Raw genomic sequence first — 19,752 nt, forward strand, 5'->3', positions numbered from 1 at the left:
GGAGTTTACCTTCAGTCCTGCCTGCTGTCTGTGTTATTCATCTAACAGAGTACGAGTGTTAACACAAGTCCGAACCTATAAATTCATTAAACATTCTTTCTTTGCTCTCTTCCTCTCATCTTAATCTCTTTAACCCCCTCTCCCTTGTCCCCCCCTCCCCCCGGCCGTCCATCTCTGGCACTTTAAACATATTCCCTCGATCTTCTCCTCTAATCAGGATTCTAGGGGGATCGCGCTCTCGTCTCATTCCTTCACTCTGCAAATATTACATTCCCTTCTTTCTTCTCCATTCCTGCCTTTACTCTGGCAGAAATCAATGTGTCTAAAGCAGGACAGATAACCTTGTGTTTGAAGTACTAAGAGCGAGGGGGTGGGACAGGGGAGTTGACGGGGAGAGACAGGCAAGAGGAGTGATATTGAAACCATTAAAGGATATTCAGATTCTTCCTCTAACTTAATTCTCTCCCTTTCTTGATCGTGTCTACAGGACACTTGAAGGTGCAGCAGAGCGAAACCCCTCCAAGACAAGAGGAGATATATTTTAAAGAAAGGCAGAGTGGTGCGTCTCCGTCTGACACCGAACACTCGCACTTAAAGTGTGTCTGCGCTTTTCTTCTTCTTCTTTTATAATGGTCTTTCATGCAGTACCCTTACAACTCTGAGTCTGCATACAAGTAAATGCTTGTTTGTTTTACTGTGCGTTACCTTGTATCCTTGGATGAGTCCATTCTGTGTCTCGGGGGGTGGCATGTCCCAGGTCACTTCCAGGGAGGAGGGGGACACAGCGGACACTGTGATGGACTGAGGGGCCACGGAAGGAGCTGCAGCAGATGACATTGTTTCAAAACAGTCAGTATGTGTATAAGCTTGAGTGTGAGTGTGAGTGCGTGTGTGTGCAGCTGGGTGTGTTAGAGTGGGAAGTTGGGGCGATATGCTCTACCCTTCCAATTAGGATGGGCCTAAGGCAGTACCTTGTTACTCCACTGTACCACACATATGCATGAACACTCAGTAGTGTGCACCTGAGGCGAGAGAAAAGGCCATATCACCTCATTTCATCATCCCCTTCCAGCCTTTTCTGCCTCCGCTTCCTTCTCCGCTTGCTTATCCTCACCTCTCACTCCTCTGCATGTGATATGTATGGCCTACTAAACTCTACAAACACACGCAAACCTTCTTGAATATAAATGTAGCAGCAGCAGCTGGATGGAGGGAGTGTGAGAACTGGAAAGAAGCTGCAGAAATGTGCTGGCACAAGTATCGTAGAGAGGATATCTGTTCACCTGCATTTTTCTAGTTTGTTAGTTTCGGCTGCATTGTTGGGTGTTTGTGAGTGAGTGAGTTAGATGGATCCATGATTTGACCCTTTAGTACTAAAAAACAGGAGGTGGTCCATGTCTGCAAAGTAAAAGAGTTTGTGCAGCACATACATATAGATCATGTGTGTGTGTGTGTGCATCTGTACATATAAGAAGACACACAATAACCAAAGCTCTCATGCCAATGTCACTCAAGGGGCCATGGTAGGACAACACAAGAATACAGAACAGGAGCACCAAGCAGGACAACATGTCACCGCCACCTTCCCCTGTGCAGGAGTGAATCCAGAATATACCACATCACTGGTCCCACATTGTGTTGCTGCTCTGTGCAGTAGTGAGAACCTGCCCAGATAACGCTGGTCAAAAGGCAGAAAAGTGAAATTGTTATAAGGCAATCAAAAAAAGAAGAAGAAAAAAAAAAAGATTAGCTACCCATTTTTAAGCCCATGGCAAGAAAGCAGATAAAAGACAAGATGAAAAGTTGTTTGTGACAAAAGTAGCCCAATTCAAGGTCCATCCAAAAGCTGTTTTCCACAGCTCTCTGCAACACTTCAGGGTGTTTAACCATCCTACCACAAGCTCGACTGGATCTATTTTGAATTTATTGATGTCCAATTGCAACAAAATGTGCAATGACTTAGTGCTTTTGTCCCATTCTCTAATATAACTTCAACTTTCAAGATCTGGTTGTTATTCAATATTACTGTGTGGTTTTGATGGCACTGAAAGCTTTTGTGAAAAATAAACATCACTGGTGGATCTTATTTGCGTGAGGCATACTGAGATCCCGGGGGACAGCCGTAATGACTGTAAATGGTTGCAAGGCTCTATTTGTCTGCTGTCTGGTAATTTTAAAATGTTCAGATATCATAAATTGACTAGGAGTTTTGGATATAATACTTATACATGTCATAACTTGTCAGTGACAACTGGATAGGGTTAAATGTGTCAAAAGACCATAATTGTGATTAAAAAAAAGAAGCGAATGCTTTGCTCCTTCTGAGAAGGGATCAAGCATCTTTTTTATTCTTTTGCTTCCATTACTTTGGGTTCACATCTCAGTTTTGTCTGAGAAGGGAGAACCATCTCTCTTTGAACTGACACAAAGCATAGATACATATCTGAGACGAGGAGATGAAAAAACACCCCAAACCACAACCAATGGGAAACAAGTTTGGGAAAGAAAGCTTTGATCTCTCCTCCAGACTTTCAGGGAGTCAATGCCAAGGAACACTGAAGCTGTCCTGGTGGCCTTAACCTTCCTTGGACACTGTGAGTGGGATTGTTCTTCAACTTGTCACTTGGTTATATTCAAGCACAAACTCAAGAAACTACGTCTGTTGCTGGAGCGCATGTATTAGATGCTTCACAAACAGCTCTCCCTTTAATGTTTAACGAAGGAGAAAGAAGAAACCTGACTAACACATGTCAACCAACTTTTCTGGCATCGTTTACTGACTACCAACGTGTGTAGAAAGCACGCTTCAATCCAACCTTAGGGCTTTCGCCTACCTGCTTCACCAACTGACACCTCCACGGGAGCGGAGGGCGGGCTCTCTCCGATGATGTTGTAGCTTGTCATGACAATCTGGTAGTGTTTGAATTTCTTCAGTTCTGCAAAAATAAAACCAAGACTTCAAACAACAGCTTTACTAAGTTGGGGCAATCAACATCGAGCCGTGTCGTTAATAACTCACGAGTTAGCTCGAACTCTGTGAGCGAAGCACTGCTGACTGTCTTGAAGGTGCTCTTGCCTTGGAGGGAGATAGATAGATAGAGATAGAGAGAGAGAGAGAGAGAGAGAGAGAGAGAGAGAGAGAGAGAGAGAGAGAGAGAGAGAGAGAGAGAGAGAGAGAGAGAGAGAGAGAGAGAGACAGACAGACGCAAAGTAAATACAGAAATGTTTATAAACTCACCAACAAATTGCACAATTATAATGCCATTCAATTACATCACTGATATTAAAGAGGAGAACGTTTCAAAGACTTTCACGGTTCAGTGCGCCTGTCAGATTCATTGGACTTTCTCTGACACAAAATTATCCAACTGCCAATCTTGTCGAGCAGACACTCGGTCGACTATAAAACACTTCAAGCTGCACACTGCATGATAATATTTTATTATTGCAGTGTTACAGTGCAGTGACCACATCCTCATGAGAAAACAAGTGTCCAGTGAGGGCCATTTGCTTGATGTTCCCTCACAGAAAACACATTTCATCCCTGCTCTCAGCTGTGAAAACACATTTCTGCCCTCTGGTCTGCACAGCTTTTAATCACTGACATGTACGTCAGCTGATTAAAGCCACTTTAAAAACAAACAAAAATTGCAGGAAGAAATTTTAATGAAAAAGACCCCCTTTGAATCAACCCTTTTTGTACATTTTGTGCTTTTAAAAATTACAGGCACTCTTTATTCCACCTTTTGTTTTAAAAAATAAAATTTTTTAGCAAAGGGTTTCAGAACAGCAGCTTCACATCTATAAAGTGTTGCGGAGCAGGTGGCATTCATGGCACACGCACACACACCCGCACACGCACACACACACACACACACACACACACAAACACACGCACACACACACACGCACACCTAATTTTGTTTTGAAGCTACTGTAAGAAACCAAAGAACACGGAGGAAACCCACGTATGCACAGAGGGAACATGCAAAGTCCACGGGACTCAAACAGGGGGTTTTCCGAGACGACCGCACTAACCACTACACCACCCTGTGATTACGGTATTTAAAATCCAGCAGCAGCTGATGGATCACTAAAGCTCTCCCTTGTAGCTCAACCACTGCAAGGAGGCACAGCACGCCTGTGGAGGTTTGGATAACTCCAAATGTGGAAGCTGTGTCTGTGGAGCTGGAGTAGGATCAATACTCAGCATCTGAGGACTGGAGAGGAGGTGTAGTGTTTTAACACTGTGTGAAAACTCATCCTGGATGCTGTAAGACTTGAGGATGGTGTTAGCAGCTCTGTCCTGCTCTTTATTGGATTTGGAGGAAGTTTACACACTAACAACCCCTGCCACCACCTTTCCAGCAACATTAGCCAGCCACACTGTTAGTTCCCATCCCGAAGGTGTCATATCATGCAATCTAAAAATAGAAACACTGCAGGTTCATCACATATTTGGATTCTAATATTATGTTCATTAGTTCAACACAGCAGAATAAAACTTTTCTCTTTATTTGTGTAGCGCTTGTTAGCCTGAGTATTTTATTGAGCTATCAGACACACTATGATAGAATTCATTGCATATTTCGCTTTAATATGGGTGTAAATTAAAATTACTCATGAAGCCAATTTGAGCTTCAATCCCGTGAAAACAACCTGTGATCTTGGTCGTCATCAATCAACAATCAACAGACCTTAAACACCTCCGCTAAGTCTGCCACAGTCTGAATTTGAATTCAGTGGAATTTCAGAGGCTTGAAAGTGTCCTAATGGTTTAAGTACAGGTAACGTAATACCAATGTCCACAGCGTGACATTGGTTGAATGCCATCCCCTCTTACTCCCAACCCCCTGTTCTGTCCCCACCTCTACCAAAAGATTGACAGAAAATATATAATTTAAGAATTTCATGCGGTAAACCTGCAATCAGCGTTGAAGTACTCTAAATTAAGTCAAGAGCTCTTTTAAAGGTTTCAGGCTTGTCTTGGAATCAACTAGACTAAGAGGACTCTGAGTATAAAATGGGTAACAAATAGGCATCTTCACTTGATATCTGTGAGTGTTTTTATGGGATTGTGTGTTTTTCAGATGATTTTGAAGAGTCCCCGCAGTGTGAAACCTGCACTGATCTCATCTGCTCTGGTTCTGGTCATAAATTGGTGTAAGTTCAGTTCAAGTGGCGCAAACACAACATTCATTATCATCATCATCATCGTCATCCTAATAGCGTATAAAAGGCTTACTTACTTGTAATGAGGGCACTTGTGGTGTTGTTTTTGGTTGTCTGGACTTCTGATTCGGCTGAAGTGTTGGCATGGAGTTCTTTGTAATACAGCCTGTAGCCAGTCAGAACCCCATTTATGCTTTCCTCACTGGGGCGCTGCAAACATTGAAAGAATCACACACAAGGACACATTTAAAAACAATGTTAGTGAGCTTCCACTTCCACACTGCTGAAGCATGCACTAATTTTCATTTCCATGCCGCAGAGGAAGGTGACAGGCAGGATGCTGGCAGGCTGGCGGAGCAGTAGTTTATCAGCAGAGTCCACTTTAAAGGGCTGCTGGATTGGTCTGGCTGTAACTCGCACAGGCAAAGTGATGCTTTGGGAGCTTTGGCCCTCCTGTAGAGGGTGATGAAATTGCTGGTGACTTTGTTTTTCACAACTTCCCAGTGCTTGGACATAAGGCCCCCAAAAACAATAGAAGACATATCCAAACTGAAGAGGAAGAGTGATATGCAGTGAAGTAGCCACACTGTATTTATTATTTGTTTCAGCAGCTTCTCCTCTGTTTGCGCCTCAGTTGTTGGACATCACTGATTGCTGTGGGAGGCTCTGGCCCTGGAACATCTCTCCTGCCGCTGTATTATCATTAAGAGCTCAGCATTTCTCTCCCACCCAGGACTGTCCATCACGCTGTCTGTTTCTCAATCCATCTCCTCCAGTCTATGCTGGCAGCCCCCTGACCTTTCCTGTATCAATAAATAATGATAATTACGTCCACAGACGCGGACACACATGCACACAAAAAGCGAGTCTGTAGGGGCTTTGTGCTCAAAGTAAATAATTAATCAGGAATCCGGCTGTGTGTTTTATTGTGTGAGTCCGTGTTTACACACTCGGTGCACATGTTTCAGGGATTGTTGATTTGTCTGAAAAATCTGAAAAATTTAAAGAAAATACCTTCCACTGCACCAGCACTGAGGTAGTTGTTGTCGGCTTTACAGTCAGAATCACTGGAGGCTCATCCGGCACTAGGAGGAAAACAGAGAAGGAGACTTACTAGAAGAAAGACAGACAGACTTGCTCACCATTCCCTTACAGCTCTACTATGCTGTGATATAAAAATCAATGTATTCTCCACTCTTCCCCCTTCACTCCCTCCCACGCTAAATCACCATCCTGCAGTTTCTCACCGTCCTGCAGAGTTGTAGCTGCCTCCGTCTCTTTGCTGAGGACACTGTCTCCTACATCATTGGTGGCCAACATCCGAAACTTGTAGGACGTGAACGGCTTCAGCCTGTTGGGAAGAGTTTTAGAATTATAACGAGATGAAAAAACAACCAAACACAAGTCTTTCAAATGTGAGTGAAGCTTTAGAATCAATTCCCAAAAGGTGTCCTTTTGACAGGAAAGTACGTGGTGCAAGGACATCAGCTGGTCTGGGCAAAAAGCTTTTTTTTTTGCCAATAGATTTTTTCATAATTTTTGAAGCACAGTTTATTTTGAAAAATAGGTCTCTGACAACAACGCAACGCCATGAAAAAACCTTGAGCAGCATGGATCAGTCTGTTGCTGGAAGTTAAAGACAGTAGAACCTTACACAACAGCGTTTCCATTACCGCAGGGGTATTGGGCCCCTGAACTTTGATCAGTCATAGTTCGTAGTTCCCAGTTCATGATCGACATTTTGAAGCACTTCAAATTTTACTGAAACTGCATAGAATCTGCCAAATAAAGAAAGTTTGATCTGATAACTAGTTTTTCAAGGTGAGGCAGCAGTATTGTGATAAAAGCTGAAAGTAGTTCAGAAAGCAAAAGATTTATTAAAATGTAATTACAGACCTCAATCACAGATTTAAAGTGAGAATAAATGGGTTTTTTTAATTCCTGCTCAAGGTCTCTCAATAAAACACGTTTGGTGTATCTTTAACATGGTTCACATGCTTATAAAAAAATCTGTCGTTTTAATTTTGAACTCGGCATTTTCCCCACTCTTTCGAACCCATGCAAACCTTGTCTTCAACAAACTAAAAGACGGCACATAACCACGAGCGGCGAAAAACTCTGCCGAGTAGCTTTGACACTTTCGGTATAACTTTTCTTCTAAAACCACCTTCTCCTTGACTCTCAGACATGTTTTGCTCTCTCAGTGGCCTTGGAAGACCAGACGGGGTCTTGAATAATAATTACCTTGCACCCCTCTTAATTGTCTTTGCTGCCAAAGTATTTTTTATTGCTATACTACCACAACATCTGCATTTCTCCTCTGTCCAAGGTGAGTGCATTAATAAGCGCAGAATAACAATTTACATCAGTCATTTTTTCAAAACACTTTTACTCTGGAGCCGCTTTCTGTCGCGCGCGCACACACACACACACACACACACACACACACACACACACACACACACACACACACACACACACACACACACACACACACACACACACACACACACACACACAGCTGAACAAATGTGCCTTTTAGCATGTCAACACCTCAAACGAACCCTCGCCTTCACACCGTGGGAAATTGATTCAACTTTAGAATGGACGGGTGAAGGAAAAACATTTTTCTCTGTTTCTAGTTGATCCAGCCTGTTATTAGCAGGAGCTAAAAGGAGCAATTTAATAATTTCTAACAAGAACTCATTCCACTCCTGCTCGTACTTCTACCTGCAAGGTCTTTTTCTAGACTTTATTTACAGAGTGCCCGGGAGACTACAGAGGACCCAGTTAGAAATTCAGCAGGCGACAGGAGAGCTGCTCAAGTGTCTTGTGGTATAATAATGAGCTGGGCTCAATGAGGGACAGGAAAAGGCCCTATGGGGTTATGGGTATCGTAGGAATAGCACATCAAAGCCCCCAACTGAGATGGGGTGGGGTACCAACAGCACAGGGAGGATGTTAAGGACAATGTTTGACTCTGTGTGTGTGTGTGTGTGTGTGTGTGTGTGTGTGTGTGTGTGTGTGTGTGTGTGTGTGTGTGTGTGTGTGTGTGTGTGTGTGTGTGTGTGTGTGTGTGACTGGGGACCTCGATGTTGTGGTTTCAAAGATGTCTCGGTGGAAAACAACAATTAAGGATAGATAACAAGCAAGTATGAGCGTGAGCATGTGGAGATATGAGCTAATTCCACCATCCGGCACCATAATGAGAACATTCGGTGTTATAACGCGCCCGACAAACGTCATCAAAACAACAACAGCAGCAGCGCCACCATCATCCCGGCAGATAGACCCCCCCCAAGGCAGACTGGTGCAAACACACTGCAAGAAAACACTCTTCAGCATCTCAAACAGCCCCTGTGATGATAACTCGCCGAGGAGCAGTCACCAATAAAACACACACACACACACACACACACACACACACACACACACACACACACACACACACACACACACACACACACACACACACACACACACACACACACACACACACACACACACACACACACACACACACACACACACACACACACACACACACATACACACACACAGGTGGAGCATCATGGCGGGCCTGCTGCTTCGGGCTGTCAGGAAAGTTGGCGTAGACGTCCAGCCTGACCGCTATCACCTGCTGTCACAATAACAGCGTCACCGACGAGACGGAGGGACACAGAAGGAGGGTTAGAGAGGAAGGACAAGCAGCAAGACTGAAAGCCCACTTCTTCACAGGATGAGAAGGCAGTGATACTTGAAGGAATAAAACTCACATGGGCTTTGAAAGCAATGGCTGGTGATTGATGGAGACAGAGAGGGGAAGGGAGAAGGTGGCGACAAGCAGAAGGATGACAGATGAAAAGTAAAAGTTGCAGTGCAGACAGAAAGCGGACAAACAAACACAAGACTGATGGCAGAGAGGGAAGGAGATAAAAAAAAAATACAGGTATTTAGAGACAGAAAACAGAGAGAGGCTCCTGCTGCGACTGTGTGATTAGGTGACTGAGATCCTCCCCTTTTCATGCACTAATTATGATTACGCTGCTCTCCCTGGCGAACGTCTTTTCTTCACACAACAAATCTCTTTCTCTTTTTTTAGCTTCTAAACAAATAAAACTTTTCTCTCCGTGTCCTGATTTTTTGTTGTTTGCTTTGATTGTGCAGCGTCTTGTCTTGCTCTGTCCACTGGTCTCCCAGGGGACGCATAAACATTACAAGATTGTTACGGATTGCTTTAACTAACTGAAGTCCAACGTGACAGGCTCGACAACATTTCTATTAGGTCTGTGGAACAAAACCAAATCACACTGTCACTTTCAGTCCTGTTTTGGACTCCAAGCTTATTCCTACTTCCCCTTAACGAACACGTGATGGGATATTCTATTTATGGATGTTCACATATTTAATGTCAAAGCACCTTGAAGTAAAGGGTTTGGGATTTGATGGATATCTTCAGGAGCCAATTGTGTAATATAGGATGACAGTTTGAAATGTATTTGATGCTGAATTAGTAAACTTCAGTGCATGAATGAGTTTTGAAAAAAAAATTTTTAAGAAAGAGAAAAAAACAAATATTGCAATAATAATGAGCAAGTAACCGAAAAACACAAGACAAAAAATTTAAGAAATTTCTTTGTCATTTCACACAATCTGAGACTAGTTTTAGTTCATGATGTGCCTTTTGTGGAGCCACGTCACTCTAATAAATATGCTGACAAACCCAGTGTTTATGAATGTGAAGTCTGAGGTTCATGAGCAGCAAAGAAGACGACAGTTTGGCTCTTTCAGACCAGCTGTATCATTCATCCTCCGGCAGGCTAAAGTCCATTAAACTGGATTATTTAACACTTCCTACAACCGCTCAGTGTGTCATGAGGCACTGTTATGTCGGGCGAGTATCCAACACCTTCTCCTCTCCACCATATGAATGGTAAACTTCCTCTGCATCCTGAGACCTGACCTCGGGGAGAAGCAGGTTGGAGCTGTATGTATGGTGCTTGTGGAGTTTTGTTTGTGCTGTGTGGGCGTCTGTCAGTGAGACATCTGCTCCTGCTAGTTTCCTGAAGGCTGCACTGATGGTTCGCCGTTTTCTGCTTCTTGACGGTTGCTGTCGGTCGTCTTTGAGACTGAGTGACCTTTTGAGACAAGCTTTTTAGAATAAAATCCCGGCTTGGGGAGACCAAGGGAGCTCTACGGAAGCGACAGTAAAATATTCAGACTTTGTATTATTCAATTCTACTTTCAGCGACGTTTGAGATAAGTTATTGATTCCAGACACAAGACACTTTATAATGTTATTACTTCAAGCTGGCTTGTTTTTCATGAGGAAAAAGGATGTCCCAATCCTCACGATTGGTATCTGGGGCTGGTGCCAGTATATTTTAATGACTTGGTTGATTAGCATTCAGTCCTTTTTCTCATGTGCTCTGCTGTGTTTGTACACCACAGCCTGCTCATACGACAGTGAGCTGTCCTTCTTATTGCTTGTTGAATATGAAAATGTGTGCATGTGAAAAAAAATAAGCTGGTGGCACCTGTGACTGCATCTGTTCTGACACCTGAGTTTTCATCCATCCAAAAGAGAAGCTGTTACACCTTATTCTGTCTTATTAAGAATGATCTGACATCATTTTTGCAAGAACTGATCATTATTTCAAAAGACCCAGCATTGTGGCTCATTCCTTAAACACTGCCCGGCTCCATAAATCGACATATTCTCTTGACATGTTCGCCATGTTGTGGCCTTAAAAGCAGCCTTGTCTGTGTGTGTGTACCTTTCAGCAGTCCAGGAGGTCACATTGTGTGGGATGTCCGCGCTGTGTATGCTCCAGTCCCCGCTGGGCAGCTCTTTGACCTGCAGAGTGAAGTATCTGAGGGGCGAGGAGCCCGAGCCTCCGGTCACCCAGTGCACGCGGAGGCGGCGAGATTCAACCTCATCTTGGGGAACGGACAACTTCCTGGGCGGCTGGGGACGCTCTGCGGAGTCAGGTCGGAGGATGTGACATGAAAAAAGGAGACAGTGACGGTCATGTGAAGGGCGTGCAAACAACTACGGAACACTTGGTGAGAAATAAAAATCTCCAGATCAGTTCAAATTTACTTCACATCTTGATTGATACTCTGAAAGACATTCGGAGGTGGTGTGAAGAGGCGCTCATAATCTTGTGGGGCTGAACTATTCTACAGTATGTGTGTGCGTGTGTGTGTGTGTGTGTGTGTGTGTGTGTGTGTGTGTGTGTGTGTGTGTGTGTGTGTGTGTGTGTGTGTGTGTGTGTGTTATGATGGAAGGCTGACATGTCCAGGGTGGATCCTGTCTTATTGTCCACTGGGAGTTACATGAAGTGTGTACAGAATAATATCCAGTACCTCTGAGAGTTCTGTTAGCACTGTGGGGACGTCTGCCAGCGGGACTTATTTCTTTTCTTTTTTTTTTTTGAATGGCTGCACTGATATTTTATTGTTTCCTAATTTGTTTTCATTTGGATTGATTTGTTTTATTTTTATTTTTTTAACAAAATCAGACTTTTGAAGAACATTGCATCAGTCTGTTGGGCACACTCATTCTAACAAACAAATGATTCTGACATGGTTTTTATACTCTTGAGCTCTTCCGTCTGGCAAATACTTATAAGTAATCCCATAATCTTAAACTCTACTGAAGAACTCCTGGGTGGAGACAAAAAAAAAAAAAAAAGTAGGTGGCATCTTCGAGAAAACAATTCTTGAAAAGAGTGATGTCATTTCCCCAAGGGATTAATAAAGTATGATTAGTTTTAGATTTATTTTTTCTCAAGGAGAAGAAATTTCTCTGTTCATGTAGAGACATTAACTGCAGTAATAATGGGATATGTCACATACACATCGAGAGCAAACAACTTCGTCAATCAGAATCAATGTGCCTGAGCAATGAAGTTGTTAAGTAATCTTCAGAGAGTACTGTGAGTACATTTCACTGATAGTCAACCTTTCTATTATGGTTAATGTGGGGCACCTCGCCACCACATGCAGTGATCCTTCCTGTCATCTGCTTTGTTGCTGTGATGTTTTTTTCCGTGTTAAGTTCAAATCATTTATCACTAGTAGAATTGTAGAAGGGTAAAACCTGTCTTCTCTAGTTATGAAGATTAAGATGTTTATTAGGAAGTATTTTGTGGTTCACCAAATGTTTATAGAAGGTACTTTGAGAACACAGTTAAATCTTCGATATGTCACTACATACATGGACTTAAGTTTTTTTTTCTTTTTATTAGCTGCTTTTTTGTTGCTAAATGCACTTTTTTTCTGTCCTAGACAATATACCATATATACCATAGATAATTAGTCAAACAAGTCACAGGCAGCCACTATTTCTGTCATATGTGGAATGAGAGGAGCGTTACAGCATACACACAGATTACAATGGAACAAGTCATCCAACTGCTGCATCAAAGAACCAATTTCACAACAGATTGCCAGTGTGTGTGTGTGTGTGTGTGTGTGTGTGTGTGTGTGTGTGAGTGTGTGTGTGTGTGTATGTGTGAGTGTGTGTGTGTGTGTGTGTGTGTGTGTGTGTGTGTGTGTGTGTGTGTGTGTGTGTGTGTGTGTGTGTGTGTGTGTGTGTGTGTGTGTGTGTGCATGTGTTTGTGTCTAAGCTATTCAATTACAAGATGAAAGATGGCTCTGGGAGTCTGTATCTTTGTACGACTGTGTTCATAGTGGCTGAGTGATTAGTAGACATGCACGCACATACCCCCTCCACAAAAAAAACCCCAAAAACCAAAACAAAACACACAGCTGGGGGCATAACTGTCTAATTTCAGGGACATCAGGTTATCGATTCGGTCTAGAAATAAAAGCATCATCGATTCCCTCTGAAGTTTAATTAATCTGCAATTATTTTCTCCAACATACACAAACGCAGCCACACGCACACCGACAGTCATGCAGGCCCTGTTCCCTTCATTCATCCTTATCACAAGTAATTTGACTCAAATCTATTTGTCTCCCACTTCCCTCGAACAGCCCCCATCCCTTGTTCTTTCAAAATTTGACTATTCGCTGCCCTCTCTCTTGTTTTTCCTGATACGATCTCTGTGTCCCTGTCTGTTCTCCTCTTGTTCTGTTCCCCAGTTAAGATCATGCTCTGATAATAAACTCATAATTGTGTGAACAAGCGCTGCCCTTTCAGCACTAACATGCTACACAAGAAAGGAGATGAGTGTGGCTGGAGGGAAGCGCTGAATAGCAAAACTCAGACATTAATGGACGAAAAGGAAAGACAGAGGGTTGACTATACCTACACACACAGACACACGGTCATGTCCATTTTATTATAATTATCAGTGTCTTGGAGACAAACATCAGCGCAAATAATACACTCTGGATGGACTCGTGGTTTCCTCTCTTACGTATGGATGTGTGGCCTCTCAGCCACACTCAAAAAGCCAATTTTCTTTTTTCAGGGATTAAGTTGTTCTCCTCAGCCTCATCACAAAGAAATCTCTATTAGGCAGTTTTGTCTATCTCAATGCAAGAATGGGTCATTATGTTACTGAAGTGGAACAGAGATCCACTGAATTCTATTCTCAAGAAATGCTGATAATGATGCTGCGGATGTTATGATATCTGATCCAATTAAAATGCACTACACAGGCTGATGGCACTGAACAGAGTATCTCGCGTTGAGGTTCTAGGTTTCCGCAGAGAGATATTCACCCACAACGACACGTTTTGATGAGGGCTCTTTTCGTATTCAGTCCTGATGAGACATACATGATGCTGCGACGATGGAAAACAGGAGAACTATAAGTTATTTATTTGTTTGCCAACATAGACCTACAAATGTCTGTCAATCTCTTTTTAGACGGTCTTTTTGCTTTAGTTGAAAAGTGGTCAGTCACCCACTCACCGGTCACCTAAATCAGTTTTTCCTCAAACTGTTTTTAATCAGAAGAGCACACAAACATGTTGACACAACGTGAGAGAAACCCTGTAATTGAAAAGATAAACCAGAACCTTCAACTTTAAGCTAAGAGGTACGTCTATATTTATATTTCATTTAAAACTTGTTAGTCTGCCATTTTATACGTATTTGTAGTTATTTCAGTGTATTATTCCCCTTGATGACTTTTGTGACTTCGTATTTGTGATTAAATTCAGCTCTATTTTAACACGAAAATAAAGGGTCAGTACAACCCTTTATTTTCGACATTTTATGCATTTGTACATTCCAATGTATTTTTAAAAAATTCATATTTAAATTAATTAATTCCACAAAAAAACATTCTTTTATTTACAGTTTTTTTTTCTCCATACACGTTTTATCATATCACCACTGCATCAGTTGAATATTCTGCACTTTCCATTATATCAATATGCATGAAAACTGTTATAAAACAAAGCTGTTAAACATACATACATGTCAAGTGTAACTTCTGAACTAGAGAGAGCACGGTCGTTCTTTGTGGGTGAACTTATGAAAACACGTAATCAAAGAGGCAACATGGTTTCCCGACATTAGCCTGATGAGATACACTGTGGTAGAAAGGATTATTAGATCATTTGAAGACACAATGACGCAAAAGTCCAAAAAATATGAGTGTGTTGCAGTTGGAGGCATCATCAAAAAGCTGCAAGGAGGTGTTTCATTAAATGTGGGCTTTTGCAGAAAGTACACAGACATCTTGGTATAAAGAGAAGGGAAACATTGGGACTTCTTGCTATTATGCTGTTATTGTACTGATCAGGGACATTCCAAGTTATATGGGGCTCTATGATTCCCCTGAAATAAAATGGATTTGAATTTCACCTTCAACACATCTAAAATCTGTGATTTAAAATCTGACCCACTCAGGTTTAACAAATGCAAAAGGTGATCGATTTGAATGTGATCTATAAAATCTCCAAAACAAACAGATTGATGGGGCCACATGCTAGTGTCATGGTTTAAAGTCCAAAAATATGTGCTTGAGGGTATTCGTTGGCTCTAAATTGCCTGTTGAGGTGAAATTGAGTGTGATTGTGTGTCAGTCTGTCTTTGTCCTGTGATGTACTGGCGAGTTGGTCGAGTGTGTGCCCTGCCTCGTCCATTGTCTTGTGGATGAGGCGATATAGAAGATTGATGGATGAATATCAGTGAGAAGTCTAAAAGAAGACTCAAGTGATCTACTAGTGTTTATACAAAACCTCAGGAGCCACATCTTTAGTGCTGGCTGAAAGCGTGAAATTGTGGTTTGGTTTAACTCTGATAATGACCTCTGTGTATCAGCTTGAGAAAGAAAAGAACTCATTTCTGAGAGATCCTTTAACAGCTACAAATACGACTTTCTTTTTTAATACCAGCTTTTATGCTGCATTTGTGTAGCCTTGTGAAAAAACAATGACGGACCAAGGACGGAGCCTTGGGGAACACCCAAGATCAGTGGGGCTACAGTAGGTGAAACATTTTACTCAACTGTAGAAATGATATGTGATGTTTAGATCTGTTTACACACACCACAGTTTTAGAAGATGATTGAGTAATAAAACCTAACTAATATAATACATAGATGTGCACATACTGCTGAACACAAATTATTGTGTTCTGACTTATACTTTGATGAAACTAATATGTGCAATTTCTTTGTCAGAATATTATCTGTCCATACAAAAAGAACTGGGATGCATATAAAATGATCTTGGTAATAAAGAAAAGTCATGATCCACATTTATCTCATTATCACACTGTGAATTTGCAGCTTGGCAGACTATTTTAACAGAACTTCTGCTTATAAATCACAAACTTTAGTAAAACAATTTGCATTTTTAAATTAATCACGGTACTTGAATACATATTGTAATATTTTGAATCTCCCCTTGTTTCATTTTAATTAACCAGCTATCCTGGTGTGACATTTTGTCCCTTTTCATCCTCGTTTTTTGCTCATCTGCACCGAGTATATTGAGTTTAATCTCTTATGCTTCAGCAGACTGAACAATAAATTGACGTGGTCACGACAGGCCAAACTCCATCCTGCCTCTTTTTAGGAAAAAGATGTTAAGTTGTCAGCTCATTTAGCAGGTCACATTGTGTGATTTAGCTTGGTCGATACTGTCTCTCCTCATTCTTACATCAGGGACTTTTGTTGCCTTGACTCAGTTTTGGGAAATGTTTTGGTGGACATATAAAACATAAGCTGCACCAGATTCTTCCCATGTTTCTTTAATCTGACTTCAAACCAGCAGTTTTTCCACAAAAATTAATTAAGGACAGAAGAACCATGAGCATCTTTTAATGTTAGCTGTATGTCTATTGTCAGGAAATCATCTTTTCACAATTTCATTGCATCCACTTTCCTACTTTATTTGTTTTACCTGCCTTGAAATGTACATCGCCCAGGGCTACGTTTGCATCCTGCCCTGTGTTATCTTTCTCACTGATGATTTGGTAAAAAAGAACTTTAATGGTGTAGTTTACAATCACCCCTCTGTTACCCAATGCAAAGATAAACACGCCATCCTCAGGTGTGTCAGCTTGGTTGGTGAAGTATCTCAACACTTTTCTTGTCCCTGATCCTGCTCAGTAAAAACAGATGTAAAATATAAAAGCGGACCGATATTAAAGTACGGGGGTTTCGGAATCCTTTGGCGTCTGCATTTTGAATGAGCCGAAGACATGAAAGCGACTGACTGAAACCAGAAGAAAAAGTGGTGCACAAGTCTAGACAAGATGAGATAAAAGCATCACGACCTCTGAATCTGAGCGGGATCAAACCTTGACTTTTTACTTGTTTCCAAATTGGAGGAAAAAAGAAGCGTGTGACTCACTGGCTTTTACCTGTTTAATAGTCAAGTCACTGCAATGAGAACAAGAAAACCCCATCCTCCTTTCGGGTCGTCAGTGGCCAGCTTTTTCTATGGAGCATCTATTTCTTTGTGTCTCAGAGACAAAAGAGCAGGAAAGTTACGTTCACCACTGAACCTTAACACATGCCCCGACTGTACCACTCTCGCCTCTTCTTTTAAAATAGTTAATCGTTTGTGACGAGGTCGATCACTGCTAAAATGAGATGAAATGTTACTGGAAGACGAGCGGCATTTTTCCAGCACTGCAGGACTAAATTATCATAATGGCGTAGTGCTGATGGAAGTATTGATCAACAGTAATTACACGAGCTTAGAAGCTTAGATTCATGACTTTTTGTCCCGTTCGCCATTCTTTGAAAAGGGGTCTGTTCCAACCAGCCCACGACTGATCACGTTGAGAAAGTAACCGGTGTTATGAGACAGACGGTCAAAGGAGCGACTCATCCAGTCAGACTCAGCAGGGATATAATGACACGAACAGACTCAACTCCACAAGTTTTCTTTTGTCTAATCATCAATTTTTCACGAAACCTCAGGACTCGGCCAAGCAACACATCCCGCTTTAATTGACTACTGTCGCCCGTACCCTCAGGTCATTAAACTCCTGACTCTCATTATCGCTCTGCAGGGGGGCTGATACCTGGCAACTTCAATTTCCACGGTACTGCCAAGTCTGCCAAAGTTTTCAAATGTCATTCCCCCCCCCCCCTTTTTTATATCAATGTCCCACGTTCTGAAAAAGGTCACACTTTTTATTGTGTGCTAACATTTAGCCCCCAGTAACAATGACTCCGTGTGTCGACAATCACAAACTGCAGGACGTTGTAGGACTGATTACTTGCCTCAATGCAACACTTGAAGATTTCGTTTTTGCTTTTATTTCTCTGACTTCACACGATCCTTGGTGCTTTGCACCTCTAAGTCAGGCTGCACAGACTCTTCTGGATCTGGGATCCTTGAAAGAAATTTTCCAGCAAGTGTGCATCAAGCGAACATTAAAAAAAAGAAAAAAAAGAAAAACTAAATAATTACACAATAAATATGGTTCTCTCCCATCATATAACTTTCTAATGGTATTTTGGAACTCCCAAGTAAAATTAATAGCATTAATCAGCTTGTGCCTGCTTAAAACCTCACAGATTTTCAGTTTTATTCTGCTTCATTTATCACATTTTATTTGCCGGGCAGCGTGTAGATAAACGCAATGTACTGGCCTCTGTGTACTGTAGACTGTAAGACCGTTGGAGGTGCGCGTAGCTTCGACTCAGGCACGGTGCAGAGGTGCATGTGGAGTATGAATTAGGCGTTACGGCATTTAACAAGTACTCGTATCTGTACTCAGTATCGGCAAGTAGCTAAAGGTTAGTACTTGTACTTGTACTCGTCCTTTAAAAAAGTGGTGTTGATGAACGAGTCTCACATGAGATGCTGGACATGTGCACAATGTATCTGCAGGACAACAGCTAAACTAACAGACAAGAGGTCAAAGCTGTCGACCTTACATTGCTTCATTCTAGTTGAACTCTGCCCTCAGTGTAGTACTTCGTCAGACACAGCACATAAACTATGAGGGACAATGAGTCCTTTGTGATAACATTGCTCACAGGCAGTCCAATATTTTGGCGTACTCTCGCAGCTAAACGACAATCATTGCCTAAAACTGTAATTTAGGCTCTTACACTGTGCTCACAGGATATATTTTTGGGGGTGTTTGAAAACATGTATTATAAAGTGTTGTTGGTGGTTTGGTCTCATTTACCTTGCTAGTCTTTCCTTCCTCAGCCACAGTAAATGTTAAACTTGTAGTTGTTACCCAATTGACAGGAACTTGTTTAAGCTGATGGCTCACGGGGGCCCTGTTTGATAGATCCCAACCCTTTTAGTCATTAGTGCTACTTCTCCAGCAACCTGGACCAAACACATCGAATAAATGTGTTTTGGAGGCTAAGTAAAGCCGGGCTGCCAACTCTCATGCATCAAGAGTGAAACACAAATAACTTACACTCGCCTTGTCGCACACCACAGTTTTTTGGTTAATGCAGGACTCACTTCAGTTTTTCACATTTAAACATGTTTTTGTTATCATCTGTTGCAATCCAAAGTCAATAAAGAATATATTGATGAGAATTTGTTAGATAAATCATTTTGATAGTTTTTCTCAGTCTGCAGCTGACAGTCACTGCTCAGCAATATAGCTATTTTTATTTACTTCAATACATTTATATCATACGCACATACTAATATTTATACATTAATATCCTATTCTGTAATTTACGGATTTAATTGTTTAATTCTTTTTTATCCTATTTACTGTAAATTGCTTCTACTCTGTGTGGAGCAACGCTGTAAAGCATTTTTTTTAAATTCTATAACAATGATGAAATTACAATATATTGGTTTACACTACGTAGCAGTCCTCTCAGCTCAGTTTCCCCATCAGCTTCTAGAGCAGAAAACATTTTGACTCTACCTTGTCTACACACACACGCACACGCACACACACACACACACACACACACACACACACACACACACACACACACACACACACACACACACACACACACACACACACACACACACACACACACACACACACACACACACACACACACACACACAGAGCTGACATTGATTTTTTTTCCCATCGTGCTCGACTACAGGCAACACCATCAGCGACCCATCAACCACATGCTGTTTGCTGCGAACATAGCAAGAGATGTGTCTCTGCAGGACGCTGTCACTGCAGATATT

General features: G+C 41.8%; 1 protein-coding gene across 1 annotated transcript in view; it reads right to left on the minus strand.

Moving 5' to 3' along the window:
• The window catches only part of LOC308110328 (protein sidekick-1-like), a gene marked incomplete at its 5' end in the record, with an annotated part of 289,129 nt that overhangs the window by 13,977 nt on the left and 255,400 nt on the right, over positions 1–19,752 (minus strand). Inside the window, 7 exons of the mRNA XM_080464568.1 lie at positions 706–821; positions 2,835–2,936; positions 3,020–3,076; positions 5,250–5,382; positions 6,187–6,257; positions 6,420–6,523; positions 10,950–11,151. Coding sequence (XP_080320694.1) covers positions 706–821; positions 2,835–2,936; positions 3,020–3,076; positions 5,250–5,382; positions 6,187–6,257; positions 6,420–6,523; positions 10,950–11,151 — 785 coding nt within the window. The remainder of the gene's footprint in view (positions 1–705; positions 822–2,834; positions 2,937–3,019; positions 3,077–5,249; positions 5,383–6,186; positions 6,258–6,419; positions 6,524–10,949; positions 11,152–19,752) is intronic.

Source organism: Lipophrys pholis (genome assembly GCF_963383615.2).
Source record: "Lipophrys pholis genome assembly, chromosome: 5".
NCBI classification, from domain to species: domain Eukaryota; kingdom Metazoa; phylum Chordata; class Actinopteri; order Blenniiformes; family Blenniidae; genus Lipophrys; species Lipophrys pholis.